The 18116-nt window shown below is 49.0% G+C and overlaps 1 protein-coding gene across 4 annotated transcripts in view; it reads left to right on the top strand.

The window, feature by feature from the left end:
- The window catches only part of TNRC18 (trinucleotide repeat containing 18), a 128509-nt gene extending 114690 nt beyond the window's left edge, over window positions 1-13819 (top strand). For 3 of the 4 annotated variants that reach the window (XM_083413277.1, XM_083413276.1, XM_083413274.1), the window contains 9 exons: window positions 548-665; window positions 1818-1893; window positions 2890-2998; window positions 4279-4395; window positions 5150-5317; window positions 6649-7949; window positions 8955-9191; window positions 10043-10117; window positions 11600-13819. In XM_083413277.1, the coding sequence (XP_083269403.1) occupies window positions 548-665; window positions 1818-1893; window positions 2890-2998; window positions 4279-4395; window positions 5150-5317; window positions 6649-7949; window positions 8955-9191; window positions 10043-10117; window positions 11600-11806 (2408 nt within the window). In that variant the 3' untranslated portion in view covers window positions 11807-13819. The remainder of the gene's footprint in view (window positions 1-547; window positions 666-1817; window positions 1894-2889; window positions 2999-4278; window positions 4396-5149; window positions 5318-6648; window positions 7950-8954; window positions 9192-10042; window positions 10118-11599) is intronic. The other variant, XM_083413275.1, reaches the window with a different exon arrangement.
- The last annotated feature ends 4297 nt before the right edge of the window (window positions 13820-18116 follow it).

Below are 18116 nucleotides of genomic sequence, written 5' to 3'. Positions count from 1 at the left end.
TGTTTACAATGGTCTTTAAGATAAGTTATCAGTTCCCCCCGTTCCTTATTAAAATTTTGGTCTTCCTGATTTCTTATCCTTCCAGTCACTTTAGCCATTTTGGCATAATCGTTGTGATCCTTCAGTTTCACCCGGCACTTACAGGGACTGCTTTCAGACGTAGTTCAGGAACGTTGTTCCAAAGACAGTGGAACTCCCTGCCACAGGAGGCAGTGTGGCCACCAACTCGGTAGGCTTTAAGAGAGAATTAGACAAATTCAGAGGAGAGGAGAGGGCTATGGATAGCTCTGCTCCTCTGCCAGGATAACTCTGCTTCTCTGCCTCCACAGTTGAGGGCATCAGTGCTTCTGAATGCCAGGTGCCGGAGAGTTGCTCTTGTGTTTTTGTAATTTTATAATTCATTTAAATGTTTTCTTCTTTTTATGTATGTAAAAAAATAAATAAAAAAGGAGAAGGCTGCGTATGCCATAGGTAACATGGGTGCAGATTTCTGCTGCCTTTGAAAGTGCTGCTAATTCTCTCCCTCCCTCTTTCTGTCGCCCTCCAGCCCCCCGTTCTTGCATCATCGACAAAGACGAGCTGAAAGATGGTTTGAGAGTCCTCATCCCCATGGATGACAAGCTCCTCTACGCCGGCCACGTGAAGACCGTCCACTCTCCTGACATGTAAGAAAAAGGACGGGTGTTACGTGCTTGGAAAGTTATGGCATCTTGGGAGTTGCTGTCCAGCAACATCTTAAGCCCAAAGCTCCTTGATCCCTGGGGGTGGTAGGCATGGAAATGCCCCACCGAGATTCCTGCCTGTGACTTACCGTATTTTTCGCTCCATAAGATGCACATTTTTCCTCCTAAAATGTAAGGGGAAATGTCTGTGTCTTATGGAGCGAATGCATGGTCCCTGGACATCATCAATAAGGGACAGCAGCGGGACATGGCGCTAGGATAAGGGACTATCCCGCCAAATAAGTGACGCTTGACAGCTCTGCTCCCAGGCCACTTTTTGACACAGTGGTCCCTGCAGCCATCGAGAAACCATAAAGACCCACGTAGCAGATGAACCAGCTGCCTTTAACCCTGTTGCAGAAACCAGCTGTTAGGATATAGCAGTGTATTTTGCATCCAACATCACATTGAATAGACATCTCTCCCACCCCACAACTCCTGCTATGTTTTCATCTGCTAACATTTTCAGATAGATGCAAAACAATTTTTTTTGCCACTTGCACAACTATGAACGTGCTTTATCTGTGCAAGGCCATTGAGTCCAGCTTTGATTAATGCAAAGTTTTGTGCTCTTAAGTGCACAATAACACGCCCTGGCGCCTGCATACATTCGCAGCATAAGTTCCAGCAGGCTTTGCAAAAGCGAGCCACATGCTAAATGCCATGACAGCCTCTGGCTCTTAATTTTTTTTTAAAAAAAAGATCTAGCTTTATAGTTTTGGGTCTATTTCTATCTGTTTCTATTTATCAACCAGGGGAGTGCCGCAAAATATCCACTGCTTCTGACTTTGGGGCCAAAAGACAGCTTTTTTTTTGTTATCTCCACCCATAATCTCTGGCTTAAAAACAACGAACCATGCTGCAAATATTTCCAGCTTGATAAATATCTCCTCCTGCAACTGGAAATTGGGTGGCTTGAATTGCCATTCTGCACAGATCGGCCCGAAGCAATTGTTTCCCAAGGAAACCGGCTTGCAAAGCGTTCTTGGGCATCAAAAATCTCTCTCTGATGGTTTTGTTTTGACTTCTCGATATTTCTTCGCCTCCTCCTCTTCCTCCTCCTTCACTGTTGCTTTTTGGGTTTGTGCGTTTCAGATACCGAGTCGTGGTGGAAGGAGAGCGAGGAAACCGACCCCACATTTATTGTCTGGAGCAGCTACTGCAGGAAGCAGTAAGTGGGACCTCTTAGTTTTCTAGGAAGACGGACGCTCCATGTTGCCTTTGGGAAAAGGAGGTGGGAAGAGGAGGGAGGGGAATAATAATAATAATAATAATAATAATAATAATAATAATATATTTATTTATTTATACCCCGCCCTTCCCGGTTCAGAAAACCGGGCTCAGGGCAGCTAACAACAAATTTAAAACACTTAATTGATGCAACAAAAAACAGTATAAAATGTGAATAACAATAAATTCAGAATTCAAAAATCTATTTGGGGGAAAATCCATCCAATAAACATCAGATGATCACCAGAGCTAGCTGGCTAAATTAGTCCTATTTGGGCCAGTGAGGAGACCAGGGGAGAATTAGCTGTGGGATCCCAGAGTGGGTAATCTTCATAAAAAGGGAAGGAAGAGGAATAAAAGATCAGGCTAAGTTCAGATTGAAAGCCAGGCGGAATAGCTCTGTCTTGCAGGCCATGCGGAAGGAAGTGAAATCCTGCAGAGCCATGGTCTTATGAGACAGAGCATTCCACCAGGTTGGAGCCATCACTGAAAAGGCCCTGGCCCTGGCGGAGGATAATCTGACTTCCTTAGTCAGTAATTTGAGTTCTTCCTTCACAAGACACGGGCTGCTGGTGGTGGAGCTCCGGCTTTAGTTGCTTTCTACAAATACAAAAAGTCCCCAAGTGACTTAGCAGTACAAAATACAACCAGATAAATTCAGTTAAAAATTAGGAACTCCCCCCCCCCCCGAAACATTGAAAGGATAAAAGGTAGTTAAGAGCCATAGGCTTGACTGTAGAGGAATGTATCTGCCTGGTGTCTAAAGACATGTAATGATGGTGCCAGGTGAGCCTCTGGGGGAGAGCATTGCACAAACGGGGAGCCACCACCGAAAAGGCCCTGTTCTCGTGTTGCCACCCTGGTCTACCTTTTGCTTATCCCTGACCTACCACACAGGGCAAAAAGCAAGAGTTAACGGATGCTTCCTTCTGCACAGATCATTGACGTGAAACCTCCTTCGGTGCGATTCCTCCCGGAAGGCACGCGAATCGCCGCCTACTGGAGCCAGCAGTATCGTTGCCTTTACCCAGGGACAGTCGTACGAGGTGAGACCGTAATTCAGGCAGATGATGAGGGAGTCAAAGGTGCTCTAAAGCAGGGTGGATTTGATTTAAATCAAATCAATTTAAATCACGATTTAAATCACGTCAGTAAGACTTGATTTAAATCTTTTTTCTTTTCTTTTTCACAGAAAGACTCATCCTTGCTGGTATAATCTTAATATTTACAATCAGATGAAGGTTTCATTTTTGGAATAATGAATTTCCAGAGTAGTTTTTACAGTTATATCAAAAATTACTGATTCGGTTATACTATTAGAAATACATAGGCCGATAATTATGAAATTATTGTGAGGTTTAGTAAGTTAACTGTTTATATTTGGACAACTTTTCTGCTGTTCTTTATCGGAAGGAGAAAAATAATCATTAGTAACAATTTAAACAATTTATTTAGCTAAAACAATAACATTATAGCATATGTATCCATGTTTGTTAAGTGATGTGGTTAAGCATTTTAAAAAAAGAACTTGGACTGAGTTTTAACACATGAAAAACTTAAAACAAATCCTTATTTCCTGATGAATAGCCTTCGGACTAGAATGTAACGTAAAAAGAAAGCTATCTTTAGAAAGATTTTTCCTCCAAAAGCATTTCATTTTAAAAATCTGATTTAAATTTTAAAAAATCTGATTTAAATAAAATCATTTATTTTTATCCACCCTTCTCTATAGGAAGATAAGGAGGTGGCAAAGAATGAATTATTTGCATCTGTCTTCATAGCAAAAATTATAGAGAAGATCCCAGTGCCTTTTGCAGGAAGACAGTCTTAGGAAGAGGCGGGTGGTGGTGATATGAGATGAAGTGCCAAGCCTTACCGACAAAATAAACACTGGGCCTGGACGGGTCTGAATTCAAATGTGAAATTTTAACTAACAAAAAAACTCAACTTGTCCCTCAGCCTCCATAACAGAACTGGAAAGTAGCCAATGTAACACCAGTTGCTTTTAGAAAAGGGATCTGGGAAGTGGGGGCAGGGACTGGAAATTACAGGCTGGCTAGGTCAACGTCAGTTCCAGGAAAATGGGGAGGATTGTTAAGGGTAGATCATCGTAGAAGAACAAGCCTTGTTGAAGCAGAACCAGCATGGCTTCTGCAAGGGAATGTCCATTGGAAGTGTCAGGAAGCATGTAGATATTTGTGATCCACTTAATGCAATGGACTTTCAAAAGGTTTCCGCAAAGTGCCTCACCCAAGACTGCAGAGTGAACTTAGCAGTCAGAAGGTGTGTGTGTTCTGACGACAATCATTTCCTTTTCTATCCAAAGGTGCTCATGATCAAGAGGAAGACGGGGATCTGATAACAGTGGAGTTTGATGATGGCGACACCGGCCGGATTCCCTTGTCCCACATCCGGCTCCTTCCGCCTGATTACAAGATCCAGTGTGAGTTTGGCCCTTCTGTTGCAGAATAGGACTCCCTGGTCCTGAATGGGGCAACTGTGCCCCTGAAGGACCAGGTGTGCAGCCTGGGAGTCATTTTGGACTCACAGCTGTCTGTGGAGGCGCAGGTTAATTCTGTGTCCAGGGCAGCTCCATCTGGTATGCAGGATGAGACCCTCCCTGCCCATGGACTGTCTCGCTAGCGTGGTGCATGCTCTAGTTATCTCCTGCTTGGACTTCAATGCGCTCTAAGTGGGGCTACCTTTGAAGGTGACCTGGAAACTACAACTAATCCAGAATGCGGCAGCTAGACTGGTGACTGGGAGCGGCCGCCAAGACCACATAACACCGGTCTTGAAAGACCTACATTGGCTCCCAGTACGTTTCCGAGCACAATTCAAAGTGTTGGTGCTGACCCTTAAAAGCCCTAAACGGCCTCGGCCCAGTATACCTGAAGGAGCATCTCCACCCCCATCGTTCAGCCCGGACACTGAGGTCCAGCACTGAGGGCCTTCTGGCGGTTCCCTCCCTGCGAGAAGCCAAGTTACAGGGAACCAGGCAGAGGGCCTTCTCAGTGGTGGCACCATTCAGGTTCTGAGCTGCTGGCCGCCCCACATTGAACACTTGCTTGTATTCCCTCCACAGGTGGGGGTCTCAGTTTGAATAAATCCTTGTTGAGTGGGGGGAGTGGAGTGCATGTCTCTCTCTCTGTGAGTCTTTGCAGCGCATGGCAAGAATAGCTGTTGGTCTCTTTCAGGTGCTGAGCCTTCTCCCGCCCTCCTGGTGCCCAGCACAAAACGCCGCAGCCGCAAGTCCAGCAAGGATACCGGGGAAGGGAAGGAGGGCAGTGGCACGGGGTCCGAGGAGCCAGCGGCGTCCAAAGGCAAAGGGCGTGGGAGAAAACCAAGCACCAAACAGAAAGCTGGTACGAGGCGGCAGCTTCTTTAGCGGGTGGAAATACTGAGGGCGAAACCCTGGGGAATGCGAGAAACGGCCTTAGGCCAGGTTAGTTTAGCCCAGGCCAATGGGAGTTGGAGTCAAGAGCTGCCAGTCGTTCTCCAGGGTCGGAAACAGAGAGAGAAGGATTTCTTTCCCATCACCTTCTCCTTGAAGAGGCCTTGGGGGAGTGAACCTGGGACCTTCTGCATTCTGCCCTCTCTGTAGCTGGGAACTTGGGAACTCTCAGCCTAGGGGAGCCAGACTGGCTCCCTCTTCGTTGTCCTTCCACCGGGAGGTGAAGACTGTTTTATTCCAACATGCCTTCAGGAGCTGTTTCTTAAGGAAAGGCCTTTTAATGCCTCTATTTTAAAAGATAAGCTTTTCTAGTGTTTTAATTCTATTTAATTGCTTTTAAATGATTACATTGGATCTGTTTTTAGCTTTTTTGTATTTTAGCTATGTTGTTTCAATGTGTTCTAAGCTGCCTTGAGTCCTAGACTGGGACTGCTATTATGTAATAATTATAGCAAAAAGTTCTGATTGTCTAGGTTGGCGTGTTGAAAAGCTTTCGATTGACTGAAAAGGCACCTTCAGTTAATGAGGCAACACACTGTTAAAAAAAAGTTGATTGTTTTTAACAGAACTGTAAATGGCAGAGGCTACCTTGGAAGAGCATTGCTTTTTTTGCGGGAAGGAATGCTCCTTCTCAGAAGAGTGTCTGCAGAGAGCATACATAGTCATGGCATCTAAAAGCATAGTGAGGGAACATTTGTCTCCTTCAAAACTATTGTATTCACATGATTAAATCAACTAGGATTTTCTTCCATATGTACCTGGGCAACTCTACACCTCTCTGTGTCTATGACAGTCAACTGAACTGCAGTTCAAAGATGGATCTTGGAAGGGCACTCTCAAACATCACATTATAATATATGCAGATAACGGAGTTAATGCGTCCGTTAAACATGTCAGCTTCTGCATCCTATAGTACTTTGAAAGAGAGGTCTCTGTTCACTCACCTCTTTCTGTGCCTGCGTCTTCAGCTCTGCCTTCTCCAATCCAGATGTTCTCCAGATCTTTTGCTGGGCTATGATGCCCATCAGCTGTAGCCATAGCACGGCCAGTGGCTGGAGCACTATGGGAGAGCTGGAGTCTCAACAACTATCGGAAGGGTACCAGGTCAGGGGCCAGGGGATCTGGAGAAGCCTGCCTCATTGTTTGACAACATCCTTCCAGGATCCAGAGCAGAGGCACTCTGGCCTTGGGCAAAGGCCATTTCCCAAAAAATTGTTTTAATTTTCCTTTTCTGCTTTGCAGAAGATGCTGTCCTCAAGGAAGAAGCAAGCCAGGGGGAAGCTTCAACAAGCCCATCCCTCGTGCCGGAGAAGCCCGTTTGCCTTAGCAAGCAAAGCGCAAAAGGCTCAAAGAAAGCACAGCAGATCCCCACCCGGACCTCTTCCCAGACAGAAGAAAAACGTCACAGCAAAGGCGGCAAAGTGAAGCTCTCCTCCAAGATGCCCGGCCCGGCCCAGCCCGCCTTCCAGCCTCCGGCGTTCAGCAACACCCGGGGGGACGAGCCCTATGCCGAGATCCCAGGCGTCCTGGGGGCCTTCAGCTCTTCGGACACCTCCTCTGGCAAAGCCCGGTCCAAGAAGGAGAAATCTGCAGAGGAGTCAACAGAGTTTGGATCGGTTGCCAAAGCCCAGAGGAAGACCCCCGACAGTGATATCCTCATCAAGCTGGACCACGAAGGAGTGATGTCTCCCAAAACCAAGAAGACGAAGGAGGCCATGCGGATGCTGGGCAGCTCCAGCCTGGCTGGCAGGAGGGACACCAAAAGCATCCTGGGGCTCAGCTACACCCCCGTGGCCGATGCCAAGCGGCAGAAAGCATCCAGGGCCAAGGGGGACGGCGGCGAATCTCCGGCCCCGAACTTTGGGGGGAAGTTTGGTGGCTCCGGAGAGAACTCTGCGAAGCAACAAGAGGACAAGGCGCAGGCCGGGCCGGCAGGAGACGAGTCGGAAAGCAACAGCAGCGGCAGCAGCTCCGATTCGGAAGGGGAGGAGGAGGCGGAGAAGAACGGAGGGGCAGCCCCCGACAGCAGCTCGGCCAGCTCGCGGGCCTCCACACCCGTCTCCTCCTCCAACTCCTCGTCCTCCTCTTCTTCCAGCAGCTCCAGCTCTTCCTCTTCCTCGTCCTCATCCTCCACTTCTTCCTCCTCGTCCTCCAGCTCCAGCTCTTCCTCCTCTTCCTCGTCGTCTTCCTCCGCCACGGACGAAGACTCCTCCTGCAGCTCGGACGACGAGGCGGCCGACTCCCAGGCGGGGGCCTCGTCCGCCCAGCAGACCCTCCCCACCAAGGTGGCCAAGCAAGCAGGGAAGTCTCGATCGGCCGCAAACCCCCAGAGCCCCAAGCAGGAGCCGCAAGCAGTGCAGAAACAGCAGCAGCAACAGCAGGCGGGGGGCAAGACCCGCCCCAAGAAGCGCGAGGGGATCCACCTGCCCACCACCAAGGAGTTGGCCAAGCGGCAGAGGCTGCCCTCCGTGGAGAACCGGCCCAAGATTGCGGCCTTCCTGCCTGCGAGGCAGCTCTGGAAGTGGTTTGGGAAGCCCACCCAGGTCAGCTCCTTCTCCTGCCGGGGGGGGGGGTGTCTTTCCTTTGCTCTCTGCGTCTTCGGCTGGGACCTTTTGCCCCCCCCCCCACTTTTTCAGGGGTGTTATCTTAGCACGCATTGCAAAGGTTGCATGACACAGGATGTGATTGAATGTAAATACAGCCTTGGCGAATGACGACGACAACAACAATATATTTATATCCTGCCCATCTGGCTGGGTTTCCCCAGCCACTCTCAACAGAGTATTAAAAACAGAATAAAACATAAAACTTTAAAAACTTCCCTTCAGGTGTCTTCTAAAAGTCAGATAGTTGTTTATTTCCTTGACATCTGGTGGGAGGGCATTCCACAGGGCAGGCGCCACCACCGAGAAGGCCCTCTGCCTGGTTCCCTGTAACCTTGCTTCTTGCAGGGAGGGAACTTCCAGAAGGCCCTTGGAGCTGGACCTCAGTGTAAATAAGTTATGATGGATGTAATAATGGAATACTGAATGGTATAGTTTCTGTAAAATATGCAGGAATTTATGATATGCAAATGAACCATGGAAGGAGAAGAACGGAAGTCGTTGATATCTTAAGGATATAAAAATGGGTACAGTCATACTTCAGGTTGCGTTTTTTCAGGTTATGGACGCACCGAAACCCGGAAGTACCGGAACGAGTTACTTCTGGGTTTCGGCGGTTGCGCATGCACAGAAGCACTAAATCACACTTTGCACATGCACAGAAGCGTCAAATCGCAACCTGCGCAAGTTCAGACGCGGTGCTGCGGGTTGTGAACACTGTGGGTTGTGAACGTGCCTCCCGCATGGATCACGTTCGCAACCCGAGCTTCTTCTGTACTTTAAATTGTAAAACAGAACATTTAATATATATTAAATTTTCTATTTTACAGTTTGAAGTACTTGTTTTCACATCCTTAAGATCTCAATGAACCTGAACACAAACACTAAAAAAAAAAGTGTAGAGACTCTGAGCTCACGCCACTCTGCTCTTTCTCGATTCCACAGAGGCGTGGGATGAAGGGGAAAGCCCGGAAGCTCTTCTACAAAGCCATTGTCCGCGGAAAGGAGATCATCCGCATTGGAGACTGCGCTGTCTTCCTGTCGGCGGGCCGCCCCAACCTGCCCTACATTGGCCGCATCCAGAGCATGTGGGAATCCTGGGGGAACAACATGGTTGTCCGAGTGAAATGGTTTTACCACCCGGAAGAAACCAACCCTGGCAAGAAGCTCAACGAAGGCAAGGTAGGAGACCCAGGCATGACCTCGCAGCACCATCAACCAAGGATTCATTGAGAAACGAGCCAAGAATCACCAGGGGGTTTGCTCGATGGGTGGAAGTCTCTATATATTAGCTCAGAGTGAAACTTAGTGGAAGAATAAGAAATCAAGATAACAGACGTTTTATAAACGAATGGTTTATTGAATATTCACACCTCAATTGCAAACAGATAAAAACATTGGCAGGATTCTTGTAATAACCTGCAGTTTTGTAAGAATATATATTTAAAGTAGATAAATGAGCAAGAAAATTACAGTGGTGCCCCGCAAGACGAATGCCTCGCAAGACGGAAAACCCGCAAGACGAAAGGGTTTTCCATTTGCAGAGGCGCTTCGCAAGACGAATTTCCCTATGGGCTTGCTTCGCAAGACGAAAATTGACGAAAATTTTTGCGTTGTTTTTTTTCCGCTCCAAAACCCCGTTTTCTGAAGCGCTAAGCTGCTAAAAGCATTTTAGCAGCAAAACCGCTAATCCCTTAAGCCTTAAAAAGCCATTTTTAGCCCTTAAACTGCCAATAGCGCTAATAGTGCTAATCCGCCAATGGGCTTGCTTCGCAAGACGAAAAAATCGCAAGACGAAAAGACTTGCGGAACGGATTCTTTTCGTCTTGCGAGGCACCACTGTAAATGGATTTGCCTATGCAAAAGATACTAAAAATAACTTTTAAGGAACCGCAGAAAGAGGGGGAGGGAAGTCAAGTTTTGAAATGTTAAAATGATTTGAACAGTTCTGGGCTTCGCCTCCTAATCTCGCTTTCCCTTTCTTGTTCCTCTCCTCTCCTCGCCAACCGCCCCATCACTCTGCTTGCTGCCAGCGATGGGATCAGAAATCCAGCAGGAGCCTTTCGACCGCTCTCCAGGCCTCCAGCCAGAGGAAGGACTTCATGGAGGTGTGTAATAATAATAATGATGATGATGATGAATTTATACCCCACCCATCTGGCTGTTGGGACGCGGGTGGCGCTGTGGGTAAAAGCCTCAGCGCCTAGGACTTGCCGATCGTCAGGTCGGCAGTTCGAATCCCCGCGGTGGGGTGCGCTCCCGCTGCTCGGTCCCAGCGCCTGCCAACCTAGCAGTTCGAAAGCACCCCCGGGTGCAAGTAGATAAATAGGGACCGCTTACTGGCGGGAAGGTAAACGGTGTTTCCGTGTGCAGCTCTGGCTCGCCAGAGCAGCTTCGTCACGCAGGCCACGTGACCCGGAAGTGTCTGCGGACAGCGCTGGCCCCCGGCCTCTTAAGTGAGATGGGCGCACAACCCTAGAGTCGGACACAACTGGCTCGTACGGGCAGGGGTACCTTTACCATCTGGCTGTAAGAGAAGGCAGCTGGTGTGGGTGATTGAAACCGGTCTTTGAGATGTGTTCCAGGGTCTCTTGACTCCTTGCAGAGCTGTGCTCCTTCCTGAAGATTGCGGGGGGGGGGGGCTTTCCTCTGGGGCGGCTCTTCATTTGCAGAATGCTCTCCCTGGGGAGACTCACCTGGTGCCTTCATTAGATTACCCAACTGATGCAGGCTAGAGTTTCCAACTGCATTACCGCCCAAATGAAAAGCGCCTCCCATATGAAGGCTTCTTGTTCTGTGAAACGCCCTGAGACCTCCAGGTATAGGGCAGTAAATAATAATAATAATAATAATAATAATAATAATAATAATAATATATTATTTCTACCCCACCGATCTGGCTAGGTTTCCCTAGCCACTCTGGGCGGCTCCCAACAAAATATTCAAACATGATAAAACATCAAACATTAAGAACTTCCCTAAACAGGGCTGCCTTCAGATGTCTTCTAAAAGTCAGATAGTTGTTTCTTGACATCTGATGGGAGGACGTTCCACAGGGCGGGTGCCACTACCAAGAAGGCCCTCTGCCTAGTTCCCTGTAACCTTGCTTCTTGCAATGAGGGAACCGCCAGATGGACCTCAGTGTCTGGGCTGAACGATGGAGGTGGAGACACTCCTTCACAATACAACAACAACAACAAAAACAACAACATCTTTAGGCACCAGACAAAAACTGTTAAACTATCTATGGCCACTGTGAAGAAGGGCCTTGTCCTGCCCACCATTTCCCTTAGCGAGGCTGCCTGGCGTCTCCTGCCAGTCCTATGCAGGATAGGTACTTAAGAGGCCTAAGGGACCAAAAAAAGCCAAGATTCCCTGACACCACCAAGAGGGGAGTGAGCCTCCCTCTGCCTGAGGCCATTGGCTCATTATGTCCAATAGGTGGACCGGTTCTGGTATTTTTTTCTCTTCCTCCCACTTTGGCTTTGGGAACCCGCAGCCCAGAGGTGTGTTCCAAACTGCCTGCTAACTCTCTCCTCTCTCTCTCTCTCTCTCTCTCTCTCTCTCTCTCTCTTCCATTCCTCCCCCAGCGAGCGCTGTACCAGTCCTCGCACGTGGACGAGAACGACGTCCAGACCATCTCGCACAAGTGTCTGGTGGTCGACCTGGAGGAGTACGAGCAGATGTTGAAGACCAAGAAGCACCAAGACAGCGAGGACCTCTACTACCTAGCGGGGACGTACGAGCCCACCACGGGCATGATCTTCAACACGGACGGGGTGCCGGTCATCTGCTAACCGCTTCTGGGAAAGGGAATTCTGGGAGGCACCCCGACACTCCCAAAGCATTCGGATCAATACAGCCCACCCACCCCTGTCCGAGGGGGGAGGGAGGGAGCAGAGCGGGGCAGAAGAGAAGTTAATGTGCCTGTTTCCGACGACAGCATGATTGTTTAAGCGCCCAGCCGCATCGCGACAAGACAGGTTCCGGAATACGAAAGAGGTTCGCCTTGCCCAAAGGGATTTCCCGAAATCAGCTGAGATCCAACCGCTTGTCTCTCCTGTAGAAGAAGGGAACAGATTTGCAGGAGAAGAAACGGCAGATCGGATTCTGCCCCTTGGCTTTGTGGCCACAACCCCTGAACTTTTCCCTCGGGTTCAGACTTCCGTAGGATATTTCAGGACACTGGTCATGTTTTTTCCTGGACTTTCCGATTCCAAGGCGACCCGTCCCACCTTCCCTCGCCAGCCGACTTTTGCCAGGGCGGGGAGGGGGCAAACCGTGCGTTGACTGCCAGTTAAGGAACACTTTGTTGTTAACTCTCTCGCCTCAAAGGACCTCTTCTCCGCTCTCTAGCAGGGAACTGATACAGGGGAGCATCCCCGAAATCTCCGGTCGCAAGAGGGGCAGGGGGTCGCTTGGGCGCAAAGAACTGTGGGCCGACATCCCTCTTAGGTTACGAGGAGCCGAGCAGACGGGCGAGGAGATAAGGTGCTGAACCATTTTCACAGCACGGGGGGGGGACCCCTCTATTTTTGGGCCAGCCCCACTTCTCCAACCATTGGGAGGTTGTTTCCCAAACAACAGCATTCCCCTTCCTCGTGTAAGTTGAATGTAAGTCGCCCAGTCCTTCTTGGAAACATCAGATATTCTCTAAATAATATTACACAGTTTGGGAGGAGAAGAATCATGTTTTGCTGCTGGTCAATTTGCTGCTGCCACTTCAGGAACCCAGAAAAACACTTTTTCCTCCTCCTCCTATTTTTCTTTTCTTTTTTACGTCTTCTGGACCCTGCGAGCCGCCTTCTGAAGATGTCCACGCAGAACAAGATGCCTCAGCTCGCCTCCCCCCCCACTTCTCCGTGCCTCCCCCCCCCCCCCAGCACTACTTACGAAGGGCAAAGAGGAGACTGGCACTTGCAGAAACCTCACGTTTCCTCCCTCCCGCCCCCCGCAGGATGGTGGGATCCTGCGCCGAGCTAAGTGCGGACCCAGCACACGCCGAATCAGATTGTTTTCCTCCCCCAAAGTTTGTGAGTGTCCATTAATTCGCCCCTGGATCTCTGCCGTTTTCCACCTCCCTTTCTGGAGGTCCACAGCTCTGGACTTTGCAGGGTAAGAAGCCCACTTGAAGTAGGGACGACCAGAGAGTAGGTTGGTTTTGAGGGACGGAGGCAGAGGACTCGAATGATGACACAGTGTTTTTGCACTTAAGAAACCTCACACACTACAAGCCCAAGACGCCACGATTGTTTATGCCCTGAACAGAGTGTACAATTCAAACACTACAGAGGGGATTTACTTCACTTAACTCGGACAGATGTATTTTTTTTAAAACTACCTGGTACAAAGAGAAATACCACAGACCTATAGCCGCAGAGAGAGGCGCCATCCCATCTCCCCAAATTTTGCAATCCCCCCCTTTTAAAGAACCACAGTGGTGCTCTACTGCCTGCCTTCTCCCGGCTTTCCGAAGACTTTGGTGGATAATATTTCTAAAAGCAACATCAGTCACTCTGTACAGTTTTAACGTACCAAAAGACTCGTAATGTGCCCCTTTCACACACACACTCACTCACACACACACACCATCCCTGTATTATAAGCTCTTTAAAGGAAAAAAACAAAACAAAAATTTAAAAACAGAGAAAGGAAAGGAGAGGGGGGAAAAGAGAAGAAGCAAAAGTGGATTCAACTTTTTAATTATAAATATAAAGTATAAATATATAAATATATATAAATATATAAACTTTTTTTAAAAAAAACTGTGAAAAAAAATTATGAAATTATAAAAGCAAAACACAGTCTGACATTTAGAGTCTTATTTTTTATTTCCCGTTGGATTGTGACTGTAAAAAGAGAGAGAGAAGAGAACACAGGGGAAACAGGAGATCCAAAACGTTGCTGACACACGAACTGCGTACTGTATCTGTGGAAGCAAACCTTGCGCGAGCAGATGTTTGAAGAGAGATGCAGAGAGAGAGAGAGAGAGAGAAAGAAAGAGAGAGAGAGAGAAAAAAGAGAGAATTTATGTGAATGTTAAATAGAAAGCACTTAACTGCCCATTGCCTTCTATGGAACACAAGGATATTTTGCAGACAATCGAGAGGAAAGGAGCCAGGTTTTTTGTCCCTTTCTCCCCCCCTGTTGTTTTATGTTTTCGATTCGCACCCCCCCCCCTTTTTTGCATTCTGTTTGTTGCCGAATTATGTGCGATCCTTTTTCATAAAAAAAAGCAATTGAAAAACAAAACAAAAAAAACAACCCGAGCTCTGCCTTTCTTTTGTCGTCTTGGTTTCCCCCCTCCCCTTAAAAAAAATAAATGATGAGGGTGCGATCCTGTATTTGCTGAAGCCGACGGAGCTGTTAAGATGGGGCAGAAGGCTCGTGGAGGTGGCTGCCCCACGCTGAGAAAGAGGTCTGTTAAAAACCCCTGCGGAGAGGGTGGAAGGAGTTGGGTTTGGAGCAGGGGGGAACAGGATCCCCAACACCCACACAGTCCCAAGGACACGACAGAAATCCACACCCGGACAGGCTCCGGTTAAGGAATTCCTTTGGCTCCAACGGGAGCCAGCAAAAGGCTCTCAGTGGCAGCCACGATAGCAATGCTCTCCCTTTATATCTGGCAGCAGTAAACTCTTCTGAAGACCAGATCCTGGAAAGTGCAGGAGGAGAGACGCTCCTATGCCAGGATCCTGCCTGCGGGCATTCCTTTGGGGCAACCGGTTGACCCCTGTGAGAACAGGATGCTGGGCAGTGGCCGGATCCACCAGGGCTGTTACGTTCTTATTGTGGGAACATTCAGGGTGGCAGAAGAGGATATATTGTTTATTAATATCCTTCCTAACTTGTGCTAGCAAGTTCCTTTAAGCAGCGGAGTTTACATTCCCCTTTTTACATCCACAGCCGATAGCTGGTTGCAGGCTCGTGTGAGCCTCTCACTATTCTACAATTCAGTCTGTCTCAGAATTTACGTTCCTGGTAAGTTCGCTCGAATCCCTCTTAAAAGAAAAAAGACGTGGCAATCTTATTCAAAGTCAATAAAAGAAGTTTACTCACATCAGTTCACAGTTGGATTCCGGAAGGCAGACTTCGTTACAAAGATGTACATGCGGGTCTACCCCATATGGGGGAATAATCCCAGTGCTTCTGCTAGCTGAGAGCTGGCAGAGCAGCCCTAGCTAAAAGCTGGTCAAATGAAGAAGGAAGTCAAAAAGAGAGAGAGGGAGGTTGCTGTGTAACTCGTCCTTTTGTTATGTTCTGTTGAGCGTCCAGAACTTGGGCGACTTGGGCCCCCATAACCTGTTCTGTTCAGCGTCCATCTCGGCTGCGAGCAGCGGGACTGTTGTGGCGTCCAGTCCGCTTCCACTGTGCCAACCTGCTTCTCCTGGCTACAGCAGAGTATCTTGCGCAGCCGCGCCTGTGTGGAAGGGAATCTCAGCCATGCAGTAAAACACTCCTACAACAGCTGCTTCTATTCTATGAAACTTTATTGTACAGCAGCAGAACAACAACAAAGGCATAATGCTTCTCCTGTCGCAGCCAAAACAGAAAGTAAAACTGCTCACATAACAAAGTACAACACCCGTATGTGAACACATCCCAGTGACAGGACGTTATTTCCCTTGAGCTGTTAACCCTGTAAGCTCTGGGTATCCTCACATGTTACCTGGACAGGTTAGGTCACGCCCACCTATCACATGCAAGAGGAAGGATGTTCCAGCCAGGAGGAACAGGAAGTTTTGACTGGCTGGACCAAACATTCCCTCACATGTCTTCTCTAGCATTACAAGGAATGTTGTACTTGACTGCCTTGGATCACATCCCACACTTACAAAGGGTGGTATCTCTCCTCTCCCACTTTTCCTGCCTCCTTCCGTTCTGAGCTGGTGATGGCTTGGCTGCTGCAGAGCTAACAGCATCCTGTTCTCTCAGTGCCTGTGGGATCTGAGTGCAAGAGCCCTCTCCCCTCTTGTGGGATTCAGAAGCATGTCTTGCTCTCGAGCCCTCGTGGCTAGTAGCCGTTCAGAGTCCTCCACGCCCAGCCCTCTCTTAAAGCCATCCAGGTTGGTGATCACCACTGCCTCCTGTGGCAAGGAGTTCCAGAGGTTGTGCGCGGCCGCCACCATCAGTCTCATAAAGTTGAACGAAAAAAGCAGAAGACCCAGTGAATCTGTTCATGCATAAGGTCCATACATGTATAAGTGTCTATTACACCTGCCTGTTCATAGAGTCCAATAATCCACATGAAGAATTGTTACAGTTTCACAAAGTCTAAGACAAGGATTTCCAAAATATTAGCCTTGTTTCACCGTCCTAGGCTTCATCAATAGTACAGGCTCATATGTAATGTTACACTGCAACCCCACAGTCATACCTCATGTTCCGTTTGCTTCAGGTTGTGCATTTTCAGGTTGCGTCCCGCAGCGACCCGGAAGTACTGGAAAGGGTTACTTCTGGGTTTCTCCGCTCGCGCATGCGCAGATGCACAAAATGACATCACGCGCATGTGAAGAAGCGGCAAATCGCGACCTGTGCACGCGTAGATGCGGGTTGCGTCCTGCTCATGTTGCAAACGGGCCTCCGGAACGGAACCCGTTCGCAACCAGAGGTACCACTGTACTATGCTATGATCCACTATCCTATAACATTGCATATGAGCCTCTACTACTGATGAAGCCTAGGATGGCGAAACAAGGCTAATATTTTAGACTCTCTGAAAGGATTCTGTGGAAATGTAACAGCCCTTCATGTGGATTATTGGGCTCTATGAACAGGCAGGTGGAATAGAGACTTATACATGTATGGACCTTATGCATGAACTGATCTACTGGGTCTTCTGCTTTTTTTGTTCAACTTTGAGACTTCCGCTGAAATCTACAATTTGATACAATGAATAGCATACCTTATTTATTCAAAAGTACAGCCGCTTACGCCTTGTGTGTTTATTGACTATGCGTCACGTAACCAGAGGTTGTTTGTTGTTTTGCTGCTGCCACCATCAGCAGAGCTTTGGGCCAAAGGAGTCATGAATTTCTAGCCGTACGATGGCCTGGCACGTGTGCCCTCCTGCCTCACAGCCCTGTTTGCCCTGAGAGTGGCCAAGTAGAGAATCCAGAGTTTCTAGACATGAAACGAGTCCCATCCCTTCTTCATCCTGGCTGGAGCTGTCGTGTTCAGAGGCCTGGCTGGCCTCAGCCTGCTTCCCCCCATACCTCCCCCCACCCTGCTAAGGGTTATGGCGCAAATGAGCCAAGCAGCCTGGAAGCAAGGAATAAAAGGCCACCTCTCCACAGTGGGGGGTGGGGTGGGGTGGAGAAACCCCACAGTTCACCCTGGCAGTTCCCTGCAAAATGTGCTCCCAGCATGAGCATTTGAGCCACACCAACTGCCTGCTGCATCTGTTCACAATCCAGCCCACTGGGGCAACGCCACCTTGTTTTCTGTAGCGACCCCCTTTTTCAAAGTGGGGAAGCCAGGCTGGGAGTGGGGGTAATGTTGGCTATTTGGAGGGGCGAAAGCAAATTTCAAGGAGAGATGCAAAGGGCAATGTGATGGCCTGGGACTCGGAGCCAGAGGAGACTCAGTCCGCACCGGATCCTTTGCCTCAGGCGGCATCTGAACCTAGTCTGGGGCCTGATCCTGAAGAGCCCCAGTCTGCACAGTTTCCCTTCAACAAGCACCAGCTGGGCCGAGTCAGGGGCCTGAGCCTGCCCTGGCTCCAGATGCGGGGATGACCTTGTTGCCTCCAGCTGGGCCACCCCTTACAGCTGCTCCACTACCAGTTTGGTCAGGCGAGGCTGAGGCGGCCTCTGGGTCTAGTCACCCACCGATGTCTCCCAAGCTGCAGAGACTAAGGTCTGGGAGAAGGAGAGACCTGAGTACTCGCAGGAGGAGTGCTCGCCTTCGGGCGAGACAGGGAGGTGAGTCGCCGGGGGATCAGGACTGGCCGTTACCCCGACAAAGTAAAAAGGCTGCTGGACCCCTCCCCAGGTTGTGGGAGCAACGTTGCTGTTTGCCAGAACCTGCCTGTGATCCTGTGCCTGACCTTGCCTGGTTTCCTGCCTCGTGTCCTGCCTTGGCCCTGTCAGACTGACTCCTCACGGA

Source organism: Podarcis tiliguerta (genome assembly GCF_965153285.1).
Source record: "Podarcis tiliguerta genome assembly, chromosome: 14".
In the NCBI taxonomy this organism is placed as follows: Eukaryota; Metazoa; Chordata; class Lepidosauria; order Squamata; family Lacertidae; genus Podarcis; species Podarcis tiliguerta.
Note: the sequence above shows the minus strand (reverse complement) of the source record. Positions and strands in the feature narration are given on the sequence as shown.